At 36.7% G+C, this 18,887-nt stretch overlaps 2 protein-coding genes across 3 annotated transcripts; one reads left to right on the forward strand and one right to left on the reverse strand.

The window, feature by feature from the left end:
- Positions 1–4,950: 4,950 nt before the first annotated feature.
- Positions 4,951–7,901, forward strand: LOC109019241 (cinnamyl alcohol dehydrogenase 1-like). The gene is made up of 6 exons (XM_035686811.1): positions 4,951–5,448; positions 5,552–5,682; positions 5,785–5,898; positions 6,035–6,262; positions 6,590–7,029; positions 7,416–7,901. Exons 2-6 carry the CDS (start codon positions 5,597–5,599, stop codon positions 7,616–7,618), a joined length of 1,071 nt encoding a protein of 356 aa, XP_035542704.1. The 5' UTR covers positions 4,951–5,448; positions 5,552–5,596; the 3' UTR covers positions 7,619–7,901.
- Positions 7,902–9,860: 1,959 nt separating this feature from the next.
- On the reverse strand, positions 9,861–17,293 carry LOC109020363 (protein unc-50 homolog). Of its 2 annotated transcripts, XM_035686739.1 has the most exons (10): positions 17,094–17,293; positions 16,200–16,267; positions 15,929–15,954; positions 15,055–15,145; positions 14,225–14,320; positions 12,433–12,504; positions 12,118–12,176; positions 11,910–12,032; positions 10,529–10,600; positions 9,861–10,446 (listed from the first exon to the last, which is right to left on the reverse strand). In XM_035686739.1, the coding sequence occupies exons 1-10, from the start codon at positions 17,181–17,183 to the stop codon at positions 10,373–10,375; spliced, it is 771 nt and encodes a 256-aa protein (XP_035542632.1). In that variant the 5' UTR covers positions 17,184–17,293; the 3' UTR covers positions 9,861–10,372. The 2 variants fall into 2 exon arrangements, with proteins under 2 accessions (XP_035542632.1, XP_035542633.1); XM_035686740.1 differs by lacking the exons at positions 11,910–12,032; positions 12,118–12,176.
- Positions 17,294–18,887: the final 1,594 nt, after the last annotated feature.

Genomic DNA, 18,887 nt, shown 5'->3' on the forward strand with positions numbered 1-18,887 from the left:
ATCATCTCTTGTAAAACCGATTTTATAAGATGAGTTAGGGCAGGTTTGGTAACAAAAACAAAACACAAAATTCTCATATTATCTCATCTCATCATTACACATTTTTCAAATGCTCATACAAAATATAATAAACAATTCAACTTTTTCAAATTTCAATATACTTTTTTCAAATCTCAAAACAATAATAATATTAAAATATAATATTTTAAACTTCAAAACAAAACACAAAATTTTTATCTCACCCCCCAAACTTGCTTAAGCTTATGAATTTTTTCTTGCTATCAAAACTTGCTACAGGAAGAATGAGGACCTATACTATTTACTCCGTAACAAGGATCAAGAAAAATACTAACCTACATATGTGGGAGGGTGCTGATGAATAATCTCATATTACTTGTGGATAAGGCCGTCTTGGGTATGTTTATAAGAAATGAATAATTTTCTCTTATAGAACCGATTTTATGAAATGAGTTAAGCCCTTAAATTTCTTCACCCAGAATTGGTTCATGCATGAACTTCTGGTCAACAGAACTGGTTGATATTTTTGGGTTTAGATTTTCCTCATGTTGTTAGTCCTCTTAAGGTCAGAGGGTTGGACCTACATGCATGTTCCGGTCATCGATGAAACGACGAACATTATTCTCTTATATATCAATTCCTCTTCTAGATTCACTGAAAATTGTTGTGGATACGTTAAAAGAAAGTTATTCACCAATGAGATTCCTCATAATCTCTCATCAAAATTAGGTCGATATAAATTGCAGAGTAGGACTAATTATATAGTTCGTCGACAACCATTTCTTTAGCCATCTCAATTCACTGAAAGTGTCGCGCGCAGGTGGCCCAAAAGCATTTCAAGTTAAAAGCCACGACCAAGCATGATATAGGAACTTGCGTCGTAAGTGGCTTTCGAGGTCCAAAATGTGAGAGGGTCACAATTCACAACAACTTGTGGACGGAACAATTCTGCATTGGCTGATTTCTTTAATTTTGCTATCAAGAGTTCAACAGCCTTGATATATGTTCCCAATGACCCAAGACACGGCATAATCTCCGTTTTTTGGTAGCTACGATCAGTCCAGAAACTCAAGAAATTAAAATATGCCCTGATGCATGAACCATGCATGATATTATAAGTAATTAATCTTATGATTCATGCATAATATATTATATATACAACTACAACGAATTTAGGGTAGACTATAGTTTATTCCCTCGGGTTATACACTCATGATCATTTTTTAATTAAATGCGCCAATAAACTTCAAATCATTACAATTTTATGAAACCTATTGAATTTAAAAAAATAAGTTAAGAACGGCCTGTAGGGTTAACATCACCCTTAATGGCTTAAATTAGTCTCTCTCTCAGCTCCACTCAAATCCATACATCTCGTGGCCGGCCTGCGACTAGTCGTCCCTAAAATGAAGATCGTTCCAAAGCAAATTGGTGACAAGAAAACCGATTCTACGTACCATTTCTACCTTCAATGCATTGCCTCCCCAATCCGCAACCTCTTTGCTGTCATCGGTAAAGGCAGATCATATGCGGCAAAATGAAAAAACGTGGAAAAAATAAAGAAAGAAAGATACGTCCCTCACATATCACACAGTCAAAGTAACAAGCTTAGAGTATCTCCCAGTACATTACAGCTTGTATATAAAAGGACTCCCAGTGATCGTGAATAACCTCTGTAATGCATTTTACCAGTTGTTGCACTGATCTACAAAATAAAATGGCTGGAAAATTTGGGTCTTTATGTACTGTTGCTCTGATTCTTGTCTTCTGCAGCGTTGTCGTGTTTGGGAGACAACTTCATCCATCAATGAACAGTACTACTACTTGGAAATTGGCTAGCTCGTTTAGAGCTGGGAGGGATCAGGGTGTTGTGGACAGATTGTCTCTTCGGATGATTAAGCATTCAGGACCAAGCCAAAGAGGTGGAGGACACAAATCTCGTCATGCTCGAAGATTAGTACGGACTGAAGACTCTGGTCCAAGCCCTGGTGAAGGACACAAGAATATCAGTCGCATCCACCAATAAACCTTTGCTAGTATTGAACGTTTTAACTTTCCTTCCTTTTCTTTCTCTCAGCGTCGTTTCTTTCCAACTAAATATTCGTGTAATAATGTTTGTTTTGCATTACTTGGATCTTCTGATGTGATGAGAATTCCTTGCTTGCTGTATAATCTGGAAACAATATTCTGGAGTCCGGACTAAAGCAGGCAACTTATATATGGAACGAAATCCAGTATCATCGTTCAACACCAAAATAATGATCTGCATGGATTATACTCTTTTTTCTTTTCCGATCGATCCTGATAGATTTTATTTTGAAACCACAATGATTCAGGGAAGAAAAACGAGGAAAACGTTTTAGCAACAAAATGTTCATACTTTACATTTGGAGATAGAGGCTCTATGATTGTCAGTAAACAGAACAGCAAGAAATTTGAAAGATTGATGAGACGTTCTATATTCATATACACAGTTCAGTAATTAACAGATAAAAAGATAATCAGTACTGTACAAAGATAAATTCTATTTCATTTGCTGGGCTTTGACAGACGACGACAAGCCCACCTTAAGTCAATAAGCTCGTAAGAACTCCCAACTTCAGCAGCCCATCCCGATCATCCAAAAAAAGAGTCCAAGACCTTTTTCCCAAGGCCTAAACGCCCAACTTCACCAGACCTTCCCGACCATTAAAAAAACAAAAATCACGTAGAGAAGATCTCGGTTCAATTCTACCCAAATTAATAAGCTAGTAATGGTGGTGAACCCCCATCATCCTCCAAAAGAGTCAGCCCCCTATTGACCGCCACCGTCCAACACTACTGCACCCAACAACTTTGGACCCTACATCTTGCGTCTTACTCAACTTGTGCTCAAAATTCGCCATAGCTAGCAAAAGACCATAACAACTGCGACAAGTCATGTACTTTATAACCTCCGTTCACCCCGATCGTAAACGGCGCCGCATTAGGAAAGAAAATCTCCTACAGCCTTGCTCTCAATAAAAGCCAATGCCATTTGTTCCTGGGTGCATGCAGAGTGTGTCGTTTTGACCTGAATTTTACTAGACTTGTTAGGTGAGATGTGAACGGCCGGAACCCTTTTTCTATTATATATAGATCACCTCAAGAGTTGAAGCCTAATTAATTAGATTCCAGATCGTCCTAATTACAATATTTCACTTCAGAAAGTATTAATCAACGGTAAATTAGAATTAGTACAGTACAGCTTTCACCATATAATTGACAAAATTAGCACTATATATATTTTGGAACGCAGGCTTTTTATTAATCGAAACACCAATTAATTTCACAAAACTATATATAGAAGTATATTATTGCTGTTAAAAAATCCCCCTTAATTGCCTTTTTTTTTTTTTTTTTTTTTTTTAAAAGCAAGTCTTCATTAACCGAAAAGGGAAACATACATAATAGTCTTAAGAAAACAGGAAATTATAAAATACAAACTATTTAGGAGGATCCTTCCCACTGTGAAATTGTAACAATGATGGAGGAATTTTGATTAGGGGGATATTTCCAAAGGCTTGCACTTCTGCTGCCCATTGCGCTAGATTATGCGCACATCGATTTTGGGATCGATGAATTTTTCTGGCCTTCCAATCTTTGAATGACTCGAGTTTGTGCCTGATGTCATTGATAAGAGGGCTCATGATCCAATCTTGTGTTTCTGATGCATTGGAGATTGCTTGAATAGTGACTTTGGAATCTCCTTCTAAGATTATTTTTTCCAACTGCAACTTTTCTGCTTCCTTAACAGCCATTAAAGCTGCTGATGCTTCTCCAACATTTGAACTAACCTTGCTTATTTTATCAGTTAATGCAAAGAGCAGCTCACCATTTTCTGCCCAACAGAGTGCAGCAAGAATAGAACCTTCATTTCTTGTGGCGACATCAAAATTGATGAGATGATAATCTGCTGCTTGTCTTTCTTCATTTTCCTCAGTCTGTTGTTTTCTTTCTGACCATGCTCTTAAATGTTGTTGAGAGATTTTAAGAACAGTATGCATGTATTCTGAAACTGAAGGAAAGACCTTTTCATGTTCTAACTTATTCCTTGTGAACCAAAGTTGATCCATTGCTACAGAGGCAAAAATCTGGAATTCATGTTCCTCATCTGCGGGAATTTTTAGGCTGGACACTGGATTAATAATTGTACTAATCCAGTTAGAAATTGGATGATTTGCAAACATGGATGAGTCAATTGGCCATTTAGAATGTCTCCACATTATTCTAGAGAAAGAGCAATTAAGAAACAGATGGGAAATGTTCTCAGGTTCAGTTTTACAGAGAGGGCAACAAATTTGATCTTCATCAAGTGGAATGACATTGTTAATCTTGACTTTTGTGGGGAGGATGTCATGACTGATTTTCTAAAGAAAAAGTTTTAATCGATCTTGAATCTGCATTTTTCAGAGAGATTTCCAATTGATGGACTGAGAGCTGTTAGAAGGGAGATTAGTCTGATTAACCAAGGCTGCATACGCAGATTTAACTGAGAATTTTCCAGAGGCATGATGGATCCAGATGATCTTGTCAGGGAAAACGTTTGTTAGGGAAAAAAACCAATGAGGCACGTACAGAAAACGGAAAAGTCGCCGGCCAAGTTGCTCTCGGTCTCGGCTAATGTGTCTTGAGCTCTTTATTATTCATGAGACGTGTCGAGGTACGTGTCCTTTTCTTCTTGCTACGTCCAATAAAGACGCACCACCTATTTTTCTTTTTCTTTGGAGGAGATCAGACAATGTGACGTCACTCTTATCATGATTTTGATTGCGTGCTCCATCGTCGTTTGAAAAAACTTCCAAATATCTAAAATCTTAAAAAAAAAAAAAAAACTTAGGTTGGGGGCTTGGCTCACAATTACCCTCATCACGGGATGGATATACTACCGTATGATGGTGGCTGAGCCTCCACAGGGGGTTTTGCATGCATGGCCACGTACGGCACAACCCTAGCTAGCTTCTAATTGGGATGGCAAATTCACCCGCGCGCCCGTCTACCACTAGTGCGTGAGTTGCATGCAGCGTTGTTATTGTTGTGTGTCTACGTTTGTGTGCCACCAAACCTTCAATTATCTGTCTTATTTTTACCATATGATTTGTTAATATTTTTCCTAAATTCGTAAGAAATGGATCGATCCTGAAAATCCCATTGCAAGAGCTATATATAATAATCAATTATACAATGCCCCTTCACTGGCTGGTAGACTGGTAGTCCCAATTATGATAGCTTAACCTATTTTATGGACTACAACAACTTGTTTCTCTTTACTTCATGTGCTGTTAGAATTTTGTTTTGAGACATCCAATCCTCTTGAAAGATGCGTTGATCGCTTTGACGGAGATCACGGAGTTGTAGTGCGGTAGAGGATCGAAGTAGTGGATCCCATTCACCTACGACATCATCCGTCAGGTTGCTGAGAATTCATACCTAGCTACTTTAATTTCTCATCTTTTGCTTTCACTTTTCGTTTTGTCCAATCTCACTCCTCAATATATACACATACGCTGTTCAGGTTCCCCCTACTCTCTCTCTCTCTCTCTCGTGTTGTCCTAGGAAAATGGCCCTTGAACCAGAGAGAACAACAAGAGGATGGGCAGCCAGAGACGCTTCTGGGATTCTCTCACCTTATACTTACAGTCTAAGGTAATCTTAATCCCCTCTTTGATTTTCTTTTCCACAAATTTTACGGCACGTTCCTTTGATTGACCTCATTGGGGTTTCTTCCTAAAACGAAAATTCTGGCAGAAACACAGGCCCAGAAGATGTTTACGTCAAAGTACTCTGCTGCGGAGTTTGCCACACTGATATTCATCAGATCAAGAATGATCTTGGCATGTCCAACTATCCCATGGTTCCTGGGTAAACTACATATATCTATGCACCCCAACTTCTACCGTTTAGACTTTTGACTGCTAGTCACAATTATCTGTCAGCTCTCTCTCTCTCTCTAATATTTCTTTTCTTTACTTTAAATGTAACCATTATTATGAAATAGGCACGAAGTGGTTGGTGAGGTGGTGGAGGTGGGATCAGCTGTGACCAAGTTCAAAGTAGGAGACACCGTGGGAGTCGGAGCGATCGTTGGATGCTGCAGAAACTGCCGCCCATGCAAAGCGGATATCGAGCAATACTGCAACAAGAAAATTTGGTCCTACAACGATGTTTACACCGATGGCAAACCCACCCAAGGTGGCTTTGCTGGCGCCATGGTGGTCGACCAAAAGTAACAACAAAATCAGAACTCTTCTAATTCTTTAACATGCTAGCTCTATGTCATATCCTGATCATATATCCTACAACATAAAATGGAATCCTTGAAAAGCCGAAGTTTACACTTCAACACCATCATTTAAAAATATTCTATGACTGAGATTTCATCATCAATCTAATACATCCACACTTGAGCTTCGAAATGAGCGATTCTATGGCTAAAATGTGTTCAAAACCGTTTTTTTTTCCTCGCAAGTTGCAATGCAAGACAAGAGTAAATATCTAAGCTTTTGCCTGTTTTGATAGAATTCTAATTAAGACTCTTTCTGTTTGTTTATAGATTTGTGGTCAAGATACCGGAGGGGATGGCCCCAGAACAGGCAGCGCCGCTATTGTGCGCAGGGGTGACAGTATACAGTCCGCTGAGTCACTTCGGGTTGACCCAGAGGGGATTGAGGGGAGGGATATTGGGGATTGGAGGAGTAGGACACATGGGGGTGAAGATAGCTAAGGCCATGGGGCACCATGTGACTGTAATAAGCTCTTCAGAGAAGAAGAGAGAAGAGGCTATGGAGCATCTTGGGGCTGACGAGTACGTGGTCAGCTCGGACTCGACTCGGATGCAGGAAGCGGCTGACTCACTGGATTATATCATTGATACTGTGCCTGTGTTTCACCCTCTCGAGCCTTACCTTTCTTTGTTGAAGCTGGATGGCAAGCTAATCTTGATGGGTGTTATAAATACTCCTCTGCAGTTTCTCACCCCCGTCGTTATGCTTGGTGACTCTCTCTCTATCTTTCTCGACTGCTCTATAAGTTTTGGTTTTTCTTTTATTTGGTTTCCCTGGTTTTAACTCCATAATGTTATCTTTTATCTTCCAAGAGTACTTTCTGTTTGTTTACATGAGTAGGATAGGTTTGCTGGCTATCTCCTTCGGCTTTTATATTATTTAGTCGGTTCTTATTTTCCAAACAATCAAATGCTACCTTTGGTTGGTAAAACCATTTGTCAAGGGTTAAATCTCTTCTGCTTTAATTAATGTTTTTGGAGGTGGGTCCTCTATTCTCTCTATCTCTCTAAAGTCTGACTGAAAATTCTTCTCTGGTGTTTGGTTTCTCCGAATCTTCTGCTAATTGCGGGTGCTCTGCTTCTTCTGTTTCAATAGGGAGGAAGTCAATTACAGGGAGCTTCATAGGAAGCATGAAGGAAACGGAGGAGATGCTTGAGTTCTGCAAAGAGAAGGGCCTAAGTTCCATGATTGAAGTGGTGAAGATGGATTACGTTAACAAAGCTCTTGAAAGGTTGGAGAAGAATGACGTTCGATACAGATTCGTTGTGGATGTTGCCGGAAGCAAACTTGATCAGTGAAAAACCAGGGCACTCATGAAAGGCCAAATCCTATATTCCTATACTACTGTTTAAGATACATGCAGCTAAATGTCACTATTCGCTCCGAGTAGTGTTCAATGTTTTTCTCAAATGATAACAATCTGAGGTGGTGTTTAATTTCTTAAAGATATTGATGTTTTGTGTTCCGAATCTAATTCAGCAATAGTAAACGTGTTGCAATATGTTTGTTGTGCCGTGTGGCTTAAATGTTGGATCATGGGTTAGCAGCGACAATGAAAGCTTTAAATTTTATTATTTAATATTCGTATTTGTTATAGGATATATTTTAACTTAAATAGGAAGTCCTATAATTTAAAACGCTTGTTTGGATGCTAAGGTGATCATATAGTTTGTTGGCTGAATGGGCTCTGCTATAGTCTTTAGAACTTTAGAGATACGGCTCTCTTTTGATATAAAGATGAAATTCTCTTTTTTATAATTTTTTTAAATTTTTACATAAAATATAATAAATAATTTAATTTTTTAAAATTTTAAAATAATAATAATATTAAAAAATAATTTTTTATTTAATTTTAATTTAAAATCATCTCATTTCAATTTACTGTTCAAACGGGCCGTATTTGATCAAATAATCGATTAGGTTTGTAGAGCATCTTAGCCACAAGTGTAGGTAAAGGTCGTTCGTGTATTGAAGACAGAGAGGGGAAGAAGTCTTCGCTTGAAAGAAAAGCAGTTTGACGACTGTGTAATTGACCAATAAATCATCTGCCCGTCATCAAACGTTGGCCCCACTTCTATAATTCCTAGCCTTCTACGTTAAAGGGAAGGAAAATTCTCCTACTTTTTAACGAGGATGGACTTCCTTGCCTATGCCTATAACAACGTCGAGACACGATTTTGTTCAAAAAATAAGCCTTTTTCAACCACCACAGTTTTTTTTAGGATACATACGAGAAAATTAGCTTTGATCGTAAAAGTTCAATCACCTTTGCTATTAGCACCTAGTCCACGAGGTTGGTCTTTTATGGCCTTGAAAACGGGATATGATTTGGCTGATTAAACTCATCCCACCAACCTCATTTGAAAAATCACTAAACAATTACATAAAAGTCTAGCCACTTTCTTGACTAAGCTTAAAAGGTTTTGTTCTTTAGTGTATGCTACCATGCTCGTGGGTTTAAAATTCAAACCGAGCACTAGAAGTGGAATCAACCTAGTTAAATTGTTGCATAAAAATTAATTATAATAGACTCAATATATCTATAATATTTTTAACCAAAGTTATTTTTACCGGCCAAATCTGACCAGTTCAAGTTGCTGATTAAATCTTATTTTGGACATAAAAAATTACTCTTCCCAATCATGCCTGTTATTCTGATTTCGTTTTTACTTATTTTCTTTAACTGGGTTAATGGTGATACTCTAAGTGGGAAGTGAGTTGGTTTCGATCATCTTCAATGGGTTTTTGGATTTCGATCATCTTGGTCTAGATATATCTTTTTATCTTATAGTTTTCTCAAATTCTCTACCTATCTATATATTTTATTACTATGAGGCTCCATAAGTGGTAAATCTCAGTTGTGCTGAGATTGATAAAAAGTTTTGGTAATTGGTATGTTTGAGGAATCATCATGTGAAGACCCATACAATGTGATCCATGTATTAAGAAATTGATAGATATTCCAATTACAATTAGAATTAAAATAAATAAAAATGTTAAAATCAATATTTTACTAAAATAGTGATAGATTTAGAAAGTTTATTATTTGGTGTTTTTGAAAAATAACTAGCGAAATTTATAAAAATAAATTTTCTAATCAAATTTTGACCAAACTTTGGCTAAGCCACTACAAATACTCTTAATACAAATAATTTTTAGAAGCCACATCCCAATGGTGAAAAACTGACGATTTATCAGATCCACCGTCCACGTTATATGAACCTGTTATATGTATTTGGAATTTAATCGGTTGAAAAATATGTTGTATTTACACGCTCTTCGAGTTCCTCCGTATCGATATTTTTTTCTTTGCCTCTTTCTTCGTTCATACATCATTCAATACATTGAGATTATAGGGGCGTCAGACGACGTAAACAAAGCATGGAGAGATGCAGATTTTCAACGAAGTTACTAACGATGAAAGTAACGGATCAATTAAGGCTCAGGATGCATGGTTATGAATAATGTCGGGGCACCTACTGGGTTGTTTGCTAATGCACAAGTAATCTTTTCAGAGCTTGGTTTCAACACTTTTTCAACTAGCTTGAATTGGCTAACTCTCATACTTCCCAAACCACCTACAATGGGTTACAAAGAGAGTCATTGGCTTCTAATCAAATCTGAGCAACTCCAGATTCTTAAGAAAAACGAAATAAGCAGCTACCTTGAACATGATTTCCAAACACTAGATCGAGGAAGACACTTCTAAGCATGGGTAAAGTGAACTTTTGAATTTTTGAACCTATTATGATGGTAAACACGGGACAATATGGGAAAAAAATCAATACATTCAACAGATCCATTGATCAATGTCCCCAATCACTAGATATACACTTAGCTGCCCTCCCTTCACTTGGTTCCAACTTGCATGTCGCAGCTGCAGCAGAAAGATTCCCAGAAATAAAGCTACAACAGTTGCTCCATGCGGTGCAACTGCTTTTCCTTTCACGTTTTCGTGAAACAGTCATAGCACTCATCGAACCCTTCCATGTGCTGCTGCGGTCCCTGAACTAGTCCTCAAACCTCATTATGTCTGTACCTAAGTGTTAACCTTACTGAATCATAAAACGTTGACTGAAGTACAAGTTCATAAAATATCTCGAAGGATTGAAGCCACTCAAAATCACTGCAAATTAAAACAATTTGAATTAGCTGCAATATAATCCACGGGAAAACACAATCAGGCAGGCGTCACATTCAACACTTACAAATAGGAGAAAGGACAATGACAGCACCAATGGGATATAGAAAGAAAGTGGTCCTCTCCAGAAAGGGCAACACTGCAAAAGGACACCATATTAAGTTAATGAAGACAATTAACTCACCATATCTGAAACTGAAAGCCATATCCAGTCAAACAATTTACGGAAATCAAAAGGTCCAAATAAACTGGTTTGGGAAAATTGTACTTCACCCCCTCAAGCTACCAATTCTTTTGCAGTACGGCCACCAAACTACCATTTTTTTAGAAGCAAAGACACCAACATTATTAAAAGAGCGTTGTGGCCCTATGGGTGCAACCCATGTAATCAGAAAGTATACAAAGGAAAACACCTAGCTACAGTGAGAAGCAGAACAAGAATTCATAAAATCTACAACAAAGAGAAGCAAGTGTTATTTGGGTGATTGTCCGCTCATACAGGGATTTGAGCATGGAGAAATTCAGTTCTATCAAATCTTTTTCAAGGAAGAAGCGTCTGGGAGCCAGCACCCCTTGTCCTTCTCCATTACGCAGACGAGACAAAGGGTAAGCGGCGACATATCAAAGTCTTTCAATAGCAAGACCACGTTTGACCACTAAGCACCACTTTATTCACCAAATACAATAAGACCTGATGGTTCACAAAGAAAAGAAATTTACACCCAGTCTCCACTTTTTGACTAAATAGATCATGGCCAACAACACCAGTAACCAAGGCACCAGGAACCCTCCCATGATGGGACAAAGAAGAGTCCACTGGCTCTAACCACCAGCTGAATGATTGCTTCCATTACTGACCCGAAGGACACCAAATTCACCTTTTATCACACAATCTTCAAAATTGTAGGAGTTCTTTTCCTTCTATATACTCCACGTCAAGCACAATGGAGTCATTGTTATACATCTGCATTCTATTTACTTCCTATTATAACTCCCCGAGCCACCAATAACTCAACCCCCTTTTGTGGCATCACCCAATTAATCTCGACGAGGTGGAAGATCATTGAAGCAGTAAGTGGTTGATAACTTACTTTCTGATTAATAAACTACATGCACAGAAAAATGCATAAATTGTCATCTATACCACATAATAATAAATTTTGATCGACAAACCGATCTGCTTTACATTTTTTGCATGGAAAATTTTTCATTTCACTCATAAAAACTTGTTCGATTTGAGATCCAAGCCATACAGCCACAAGACCTGTTTTCACTGTGTTCAAAAGAGAAAAGAACAAAGTCCTGGGTTTCACTTAAATTGCTATTAATAATATTTTTACTTATCAAAGAACAATATGGACCTGGATTCACTCCCACCCAAACCCTCTTCTCCTTGCAAAAAAAAGAATGCTTAAAGCATACCGGTAAGAACAAAGAAGTTAGCTTACCATCATAACCTAAAAAGTTCAGATAATGGTAGTAAGAAGCCGCCGCCATGAAAAGCAAGTTTGACAGCAACATGGGAATGAAACCATGGGCTACCAAAAGTGGTGACAAAAAGTAATGTATGACTGCCACGAATAAAACGCATGAGTACGTGCCATTAATCAAGGTTAAATCTAAAAATAAAAACACATACGGTAAAAGAGCAGTTACCATAAAGTAGAACAAAGATTGGGAAGAAAGAGTTGCAATGAACATCAAAAGCGTACAGCCTTCAAACGAAAAAAGTCAGCATGCTGAGTTATTTAGATGGTAAATACATAATAAAAGCAAAAATAGATCGCATTTATAAAGAAATTGAAAGACTAAAATTGGGAAAGCAACAAATACAATATTAGAAAAACACAACAATGAACACAGATGAATATATAAAAATTTGATAAACTTTGTTCCAACTAAAACTTTTGGTTAAACTATAATAAGAATTCAACTTGTAATGAAGTGGGAAACAAAATTTTCCAGACTTGCCATTCAACTCGTTGCTCAACCACATGACTGTTGAAGGGAGCCTCTTCCCGAAGGTAAGAATTAGTCAGGAACCTGAATGGACAATAAGAAATGCAAATTGTAATTACAATAATATACTGAACAACATCAGGTCAATCTATAGGGTGAAATAGAACATTGGTGGAGACACTAGAGTAAAAGCATTTCAGCCAGATCAAAAAAACAAATTTAAAACATCCATGTGGGCTCATTTTCATTGCAAACCATAAAATTACTTGAGATCTTAATTTTTTTTTGATAAGTAATAAGTTATTTCATTAATAAAAGTAGGCATAGCCCAAGTACACTAGAAGTATACATGTGATTACACCTATTTAAGCACTAGGAACAGTTACAAGGAAATCATGGAAGCTGCGACCATTCCAATCAATAGCAATGGCCCACAAAAACAAAGTCTTCCAGAAAAAATTCCTAAACTCTTCCAAGGAACGTTCATGGTCCTCAAAGAGTCTCTCGTTTCTTTCATTCCAAATACACCAGAAAATACATATAGGAACCATCTTCCACACGGCTGCAATCTGTAGTGTCCCTGTGATCCCTCTCCAGCTTGCTAACAAATCAACCACCCTACCCGGCATCACCCATGCTATACCCATTCTACTAAGAAAATAAGTCCAAATATCTTGGGCAAACTCACAATGTAGTAGTAAATGGTCCACCGATTCACCACTATTTCTGCACAAACAACACCAGTTCGTAATAATAAGGCCGCGTCTTCTAAGATTCTCAATGGTCAAGATACTTGAGATCTTAATTTAGAGTTCAAATAATGTACAGATGGAGTGAAATGGGTTACATAAAATAAGGAGCTGATAGTATTTTTATTTTTGTTTTTCTTATAGTATTTTGAGATAGAACAATAAAACGGAATACACATAACTGACCCCAATTAGTGGATAAGGATCCAAGCAGCTGACCCAGTTTAAGTGGGATAAAGACATGATTGAATTGAGAATTATCTTAAATTCCATATTTTTTTAGAAATCATGGATGAAAGAAAGCCATTTGTCTGACTGCAAGTTGGGTTTGAATAACTATATCATGGGAAATAGAGCGTTTTGTGCCAATAATTTTCTTTTTCTTTTCAAGAAAACTAAAATTCAACATAGATTTCAAAACATCCTAGAGCTATTGCCCCCACAATTAGTGTTTAGCCTGCAAACAGTAATCCATTTTATTATTTTCTTAGGCTAACAAACAATCTCACAATAGGAGTTGCATAAAAGAGAGCTGTTCAGACTATGGATTTCGTCAACGTCCAAGGATCATAGTCTTTGCAATTGAAGCAGGAGCTGGACAGTTAATGCTATAGGTCCCATGAAAGACCTGTGGCAACCCATGCCATCCTCTGCAACAATTGCAAGGAATATCAGCGCAATAGCTAGTCCAGCCTTGCAGCAATGTCCATTCCAGATTTGTACCTTCCATGACTTATTGAACAATTTAATGGCAAAGCAGGTGCTCATACTGTTGGTCCCCAAGCAGGTGACTTCAAATTTCAAACTTAGTTCAGATAATAAAGTCATAAACCGCCGACATTGTTCTTGTTGGTAAAGATGCAAAAAATACAACTCGCAGCAAATTTAGAAGCACCAGCTACTCCCACAGTTGTCCATTGTGCATGAGAAATTATAAAGCTCAGAAAGGCTGGCATGGTAGGCAATTTTACAGATATCGGTATTACAATAAAGTACCCCAACAAAGAGACAATAAGGCAAGCATGATTTCATAGTTAGCAGGAAGTTGCTCTTACCAACAACTTGTAGCTATAACTACTCCAGTTATCAAAAAATGGAAAAGCAATACTGAGATAACTACATAAACAGCATGTCCAGCACTATGGCCGTACCTGAAATAAAATAAAGATAAGAAAACGAGAATCAATACAGATTTTTTTTATAAGTAGAATCAATACAGATTAAGGCTAGGCTTGGATACAAAAAGCATTTCATCTCATCTTATCTAATCATTACAACTTTTCCAAATTCCCAAACAAAATACAATAAACAATTTAACTTTTTCAAATCTCAAAACAATAATAATATTAAAAAATAATATTCTAACAATATTTTATTCAACTTTCACATCAACTCATCTCATCTCAACTCACTATCCAAACCTATCCTAAAGAACTCATGATGCACGACTTGAACAATCAAAAGTAATATATAAGGCAAATAAAATATTTAAATAGATATTGTGAGATGATAAATTCCTATCTGAGAGAGTAAAACAATAACTGAAATGTGTGCTTGCAGCTATTCAGCACCGGGATGAAATAAGAGTATCAAATCTATATTAAAGGATCTCTCTCAGCTAGTTTTCATAATTTGCTTGTATCTATCTCTAGTGCCTAGTGGTTGCTAGGTGTATTCCGCGTATACTTCATCTGTACTTGGGCTATTTTCTATTAATAAAATCTTATTCTTACTTATATATATATATATATATATATAAGTATCTCACTCAGCTGAGCATTGAGTAAACCAAACTTTTTGACACTGGTTTTGAAAATGGTACAACTATCACTATTTAGTAGTATTATAGCAGTAGCCATCAAGAGCGAGTATCTTAGAGACTTACGCAGCACAATAAGCCAAAGTTGCAACCATCAAAAGAATGCTGCAGATTACAACAAAAGCAGGATCGTCACGTGCCCATTGATTCTTAGTTTCTGAGACCAAAAACAAAGTAAAGCTTTCAAGTTTCATCTACAATTAGCAGCAAAATTTCATATTACCATACGTTTAATGAGTCTAGACTCCATGGCACTAACAACTAAGAAAGTAAGAGACTGCAAAAAATGATTAATGTTTCTCCTTTTCTATTAGATTTTTTTAATAAGTAATCAGAACTTTAATTGAATAGCACAAAGGCTTAGCCAAAGTACTCAGGATGTAAACAAAAGAAACACCCAATTAGGAACAGAAAAAGATACAAGGAAATCATGAAACCCCATCCCCTTAAAATCTATAGCACCTGCTCAAAGAAAGAGAGTGTTGAAGAAGAAGGTTTTAAGCTCTTCCATTGTCCTTTCATGGTCCTCAAGATTTTATAATATTTTCCCTCCAAATACACCACAATAAGCATATAGGAGGTATCTTCCAAGGAAAAAAGTTGCTATCTTGGGGTATGAGTACCTAGAATGAATGCCAAAGGGTCTTATCTACACTTCTGAGACTTAATTTCGGACCTTCTAGAGATGATAATTTGAAACTTATAGGAAACACTATAACAATAAATTAAAATTACTCTTGGCCTTGGCTTATCTTCATACTTAGCCTGCTGATGGCTACGCCTTATTACAATCATTACAAACTGTTAGTGCGGTTAAAAGTTTTGTTAGTCAGAAAAAACAACAGCTACATGTGATAATCTAATTGTAACACCAGACAACAAATCAACAGCACCAATTACATAACAGTAGCAAATGATATCCAATGGAAAGTGGACTTACGCTTGTGATACTTGGTGTGCTGATAGCTACATCCATTTGAAAGTTCAACATGCAAAATACCTAATCAGTAATTAGCAAGTTTCCATATCTAAACTTGACAAATCTTGTCCGTGGTAAGAAAATATAATTAAAATGAAATGAAAAGGTCTCCTCTTACAAGAGTGGGTAACTACTTTTTGTAGTAAGAATATTAATATCAGTAGGAAAACAAATAACAAAAACAAAAATATCTTTCTTGTTCACAAAAATTCAAAGGGTTGTGGATACTTACACAACTTTTGGCGAGGTGCATAGGTGAAGCATTTGCCAAAAGGTATATTCAACATCCATTTGTTGCCACTACAATGAACCAGCCACGAGCAGAAATGAATACACGAGAAAAAGTTTTTTTTTTTTTTTTAAGTATAGGGCAAGTTGAGTGTGGGTTCAATCATATTTCAAATTTCCTAAAAAAATTGGCCCAAGTACACGGGACATGTACAAGAGCAACCAATGGAATCTATTACAATCAACCAATGGAATAAACAGGAGTAATTTTTTACCATTACGAAGGGAATGTCCAATATAGCAACGGCCAGAACCGCAAATAGTAAATGAGAGAGCGAGAAAATTGCAAAATCATATCAATAGACCACTTTACGCAATTTTATACCTTAGTACTGTTGCATTAGCATACAACATTATCGATAAGAGACAGATTACTCTTTTTCTCGGATTTTTTTTCCAGGGCAATAAGTCCGATACAGAATGTAAGAAAAAATAGTTAGACAAGAAGTTCACCTAATCAAGATTACTAGCACATAGATAGCTAACATGTTTATGCTGATTTAGCAGTGGATGAACTGCTTGATCATCATCAACATCCATCGGGGACTTTTTACACGAATCGAGCAAATAAGCCAACAATCAAAATTTACCGAGAGTAGAAATTAACACTCAGTAAACTTCTAATTCTAGAACAATAAACCATACAGCATTTCAAAGAACCAAATGTTCAGGTCATGATTGAATATAGAGATGGCTCGCCAGAGTGTTTACAATAATAAAATTCGTATATCGAGCTCGTGAACATGATGCATATTCAGATGAGAATTGTGCTAAGTTGGAAATTCGATTGGGATGGAAATCAGATCCACTGAAGAAAAAAAACTTGAGAGAGAGGAACCTTGACTATTCGGCGGAGGTACTGAAAGAACATTGGGTTAGATCGAGATGTAGAGGACGACGAGCGCCCTTTCGATACTGTGGGCAACATCTCCTTCTTCCCTTTCGACTTCGCAGATTCTTCTTCGATCGAGGAGCTCTGAATTTTCCACAGCCCTCGCTCTCAGATGGGAAGAAAACGTAAAAACGACGCCGGCTGGTGAGCCAGTTAGGCCGATAGATGGATTCTATCTTGGGCTTTGGGAGGGACCAAATTTTGGTTCGGTCAAGTCGATGCGCCTAGCGCCAACAGATGGATTCTGTGTTGGGCTTCCCGTAGGGCCAGGTTTTACTGCTTGAACTGCTTCTGTACTCATGCAACCGTCGAAGGCCGACTGTAATCTCTCGCAATCATCCCCTGGTTGAAATAAGGGTGTCATATCGTGTTAACAGGTCATGTTCGTATCGTGTTAATATATATATTATACTATATGGGTCAACTTTAACCTAATCCGTTAAACTTATTGTATCAAAATTTCAAATCCTAATATGACCCATTAACATAACGGATCGTGTCGTATCAATCCGTTTTGATCCGTTAATGTAAATGGGTTGAACAGACCTTGGTTGAAAGTGTAAGCATTTGGTCCGGAATATTTGTTAAATTTACATAGTGATATGGTTTTATATAATACATTAAATCTATTTTATAATTTAACATACCACATCAAGTCATGTCAGTCTGTGAGTTTTATTTTATTGGATTTCTTTATACTTAAAAGCATCTTTCTTTATTCTACATCGTTCTTGTAAAGATTTATCCTTTTATTTTACTTGTAAGAGTATTGGCATTGACTTCATCAAAGTCATCTTCAAAATTTAATGAAAAATATATATTTTCTATAAATCTAAAACCTTTCTATCCGTAACCCCACATTGAATTATCTATTATATTCATCAAAATAATAATAAAATATCATTTTTTAATAATAATACTTTTAATTTTTTTTTTATATTTCACAATTACACTAATCATATGTACATTAATAATATAATTTGATATTTAAATTATTGTTTCCAAACTAATGTATGTATATATATTAAAACCAGGTATGCTCAACTAGATTTATCAATACAAGTTGCTGTCATTCGTAAAATACAATTCCAAGCATCAGCCCACGATCATTCCATAACAATCCAACATGCAGATTTATCAATACAATGTGCTGCCATTCACAAAATACAATAACACAAGTTATAGATCAGCCCACAAAAGGTTAATCTTTCCAAAATTAAGTCACGATTCCAAAATACAATCTGCCCACAAAAAATTAATCTTTCCAACAAGTCACAATTCCAAAATACTTTCAAAACAAATATTCACCATTCATAGTGACTGCCCAGCCCCATGCTTTATAAGGAAGTCTTGTGGCTGGGCAGCCACTAAAAGCTGGAATCCATTAGTTTGGTTTACACGACAAAAATCCCTAACAAATTCCGTATAGAATAATACTTTAAAACATGTTTGCGTAGGAAAATCCACTAGTTTGGTTCGTTCCTTTACTGAGTCAAGAACAAATTAATTTTAAAGGGGAAAAAAAAGACAAGAACCCATAAAACCCACCCTAATATTCAATAAATGCAAAACACAGAGAATGAAACTCAGAGAAGGGATTTATTATCGAGCCTCTCTAGGTACAAGCGATTTGGCGTACCAAATCGCGTACCAACGCTGACATGACTTTTTTTATTGAAAAGAAAAACAAAAGAAGAAAAAATTTGAGAGAAGAAGAATATCCTATATCTCACGAAAATC

This window comes from Juglans regia, chromosome 16 (assembly GCF_001411555.2).
Source record: "Juglans regia cultivar Chandler chromosome 16, Walnut 2.0, whole genome shotgun sequence".
Classification (NCBI taxonomy): Eukaryota; Viridiplantae; Streptophyta; class Magnoliopsida; order Fagales; family Juglandaceae; genus Juglans; species Juglans regia.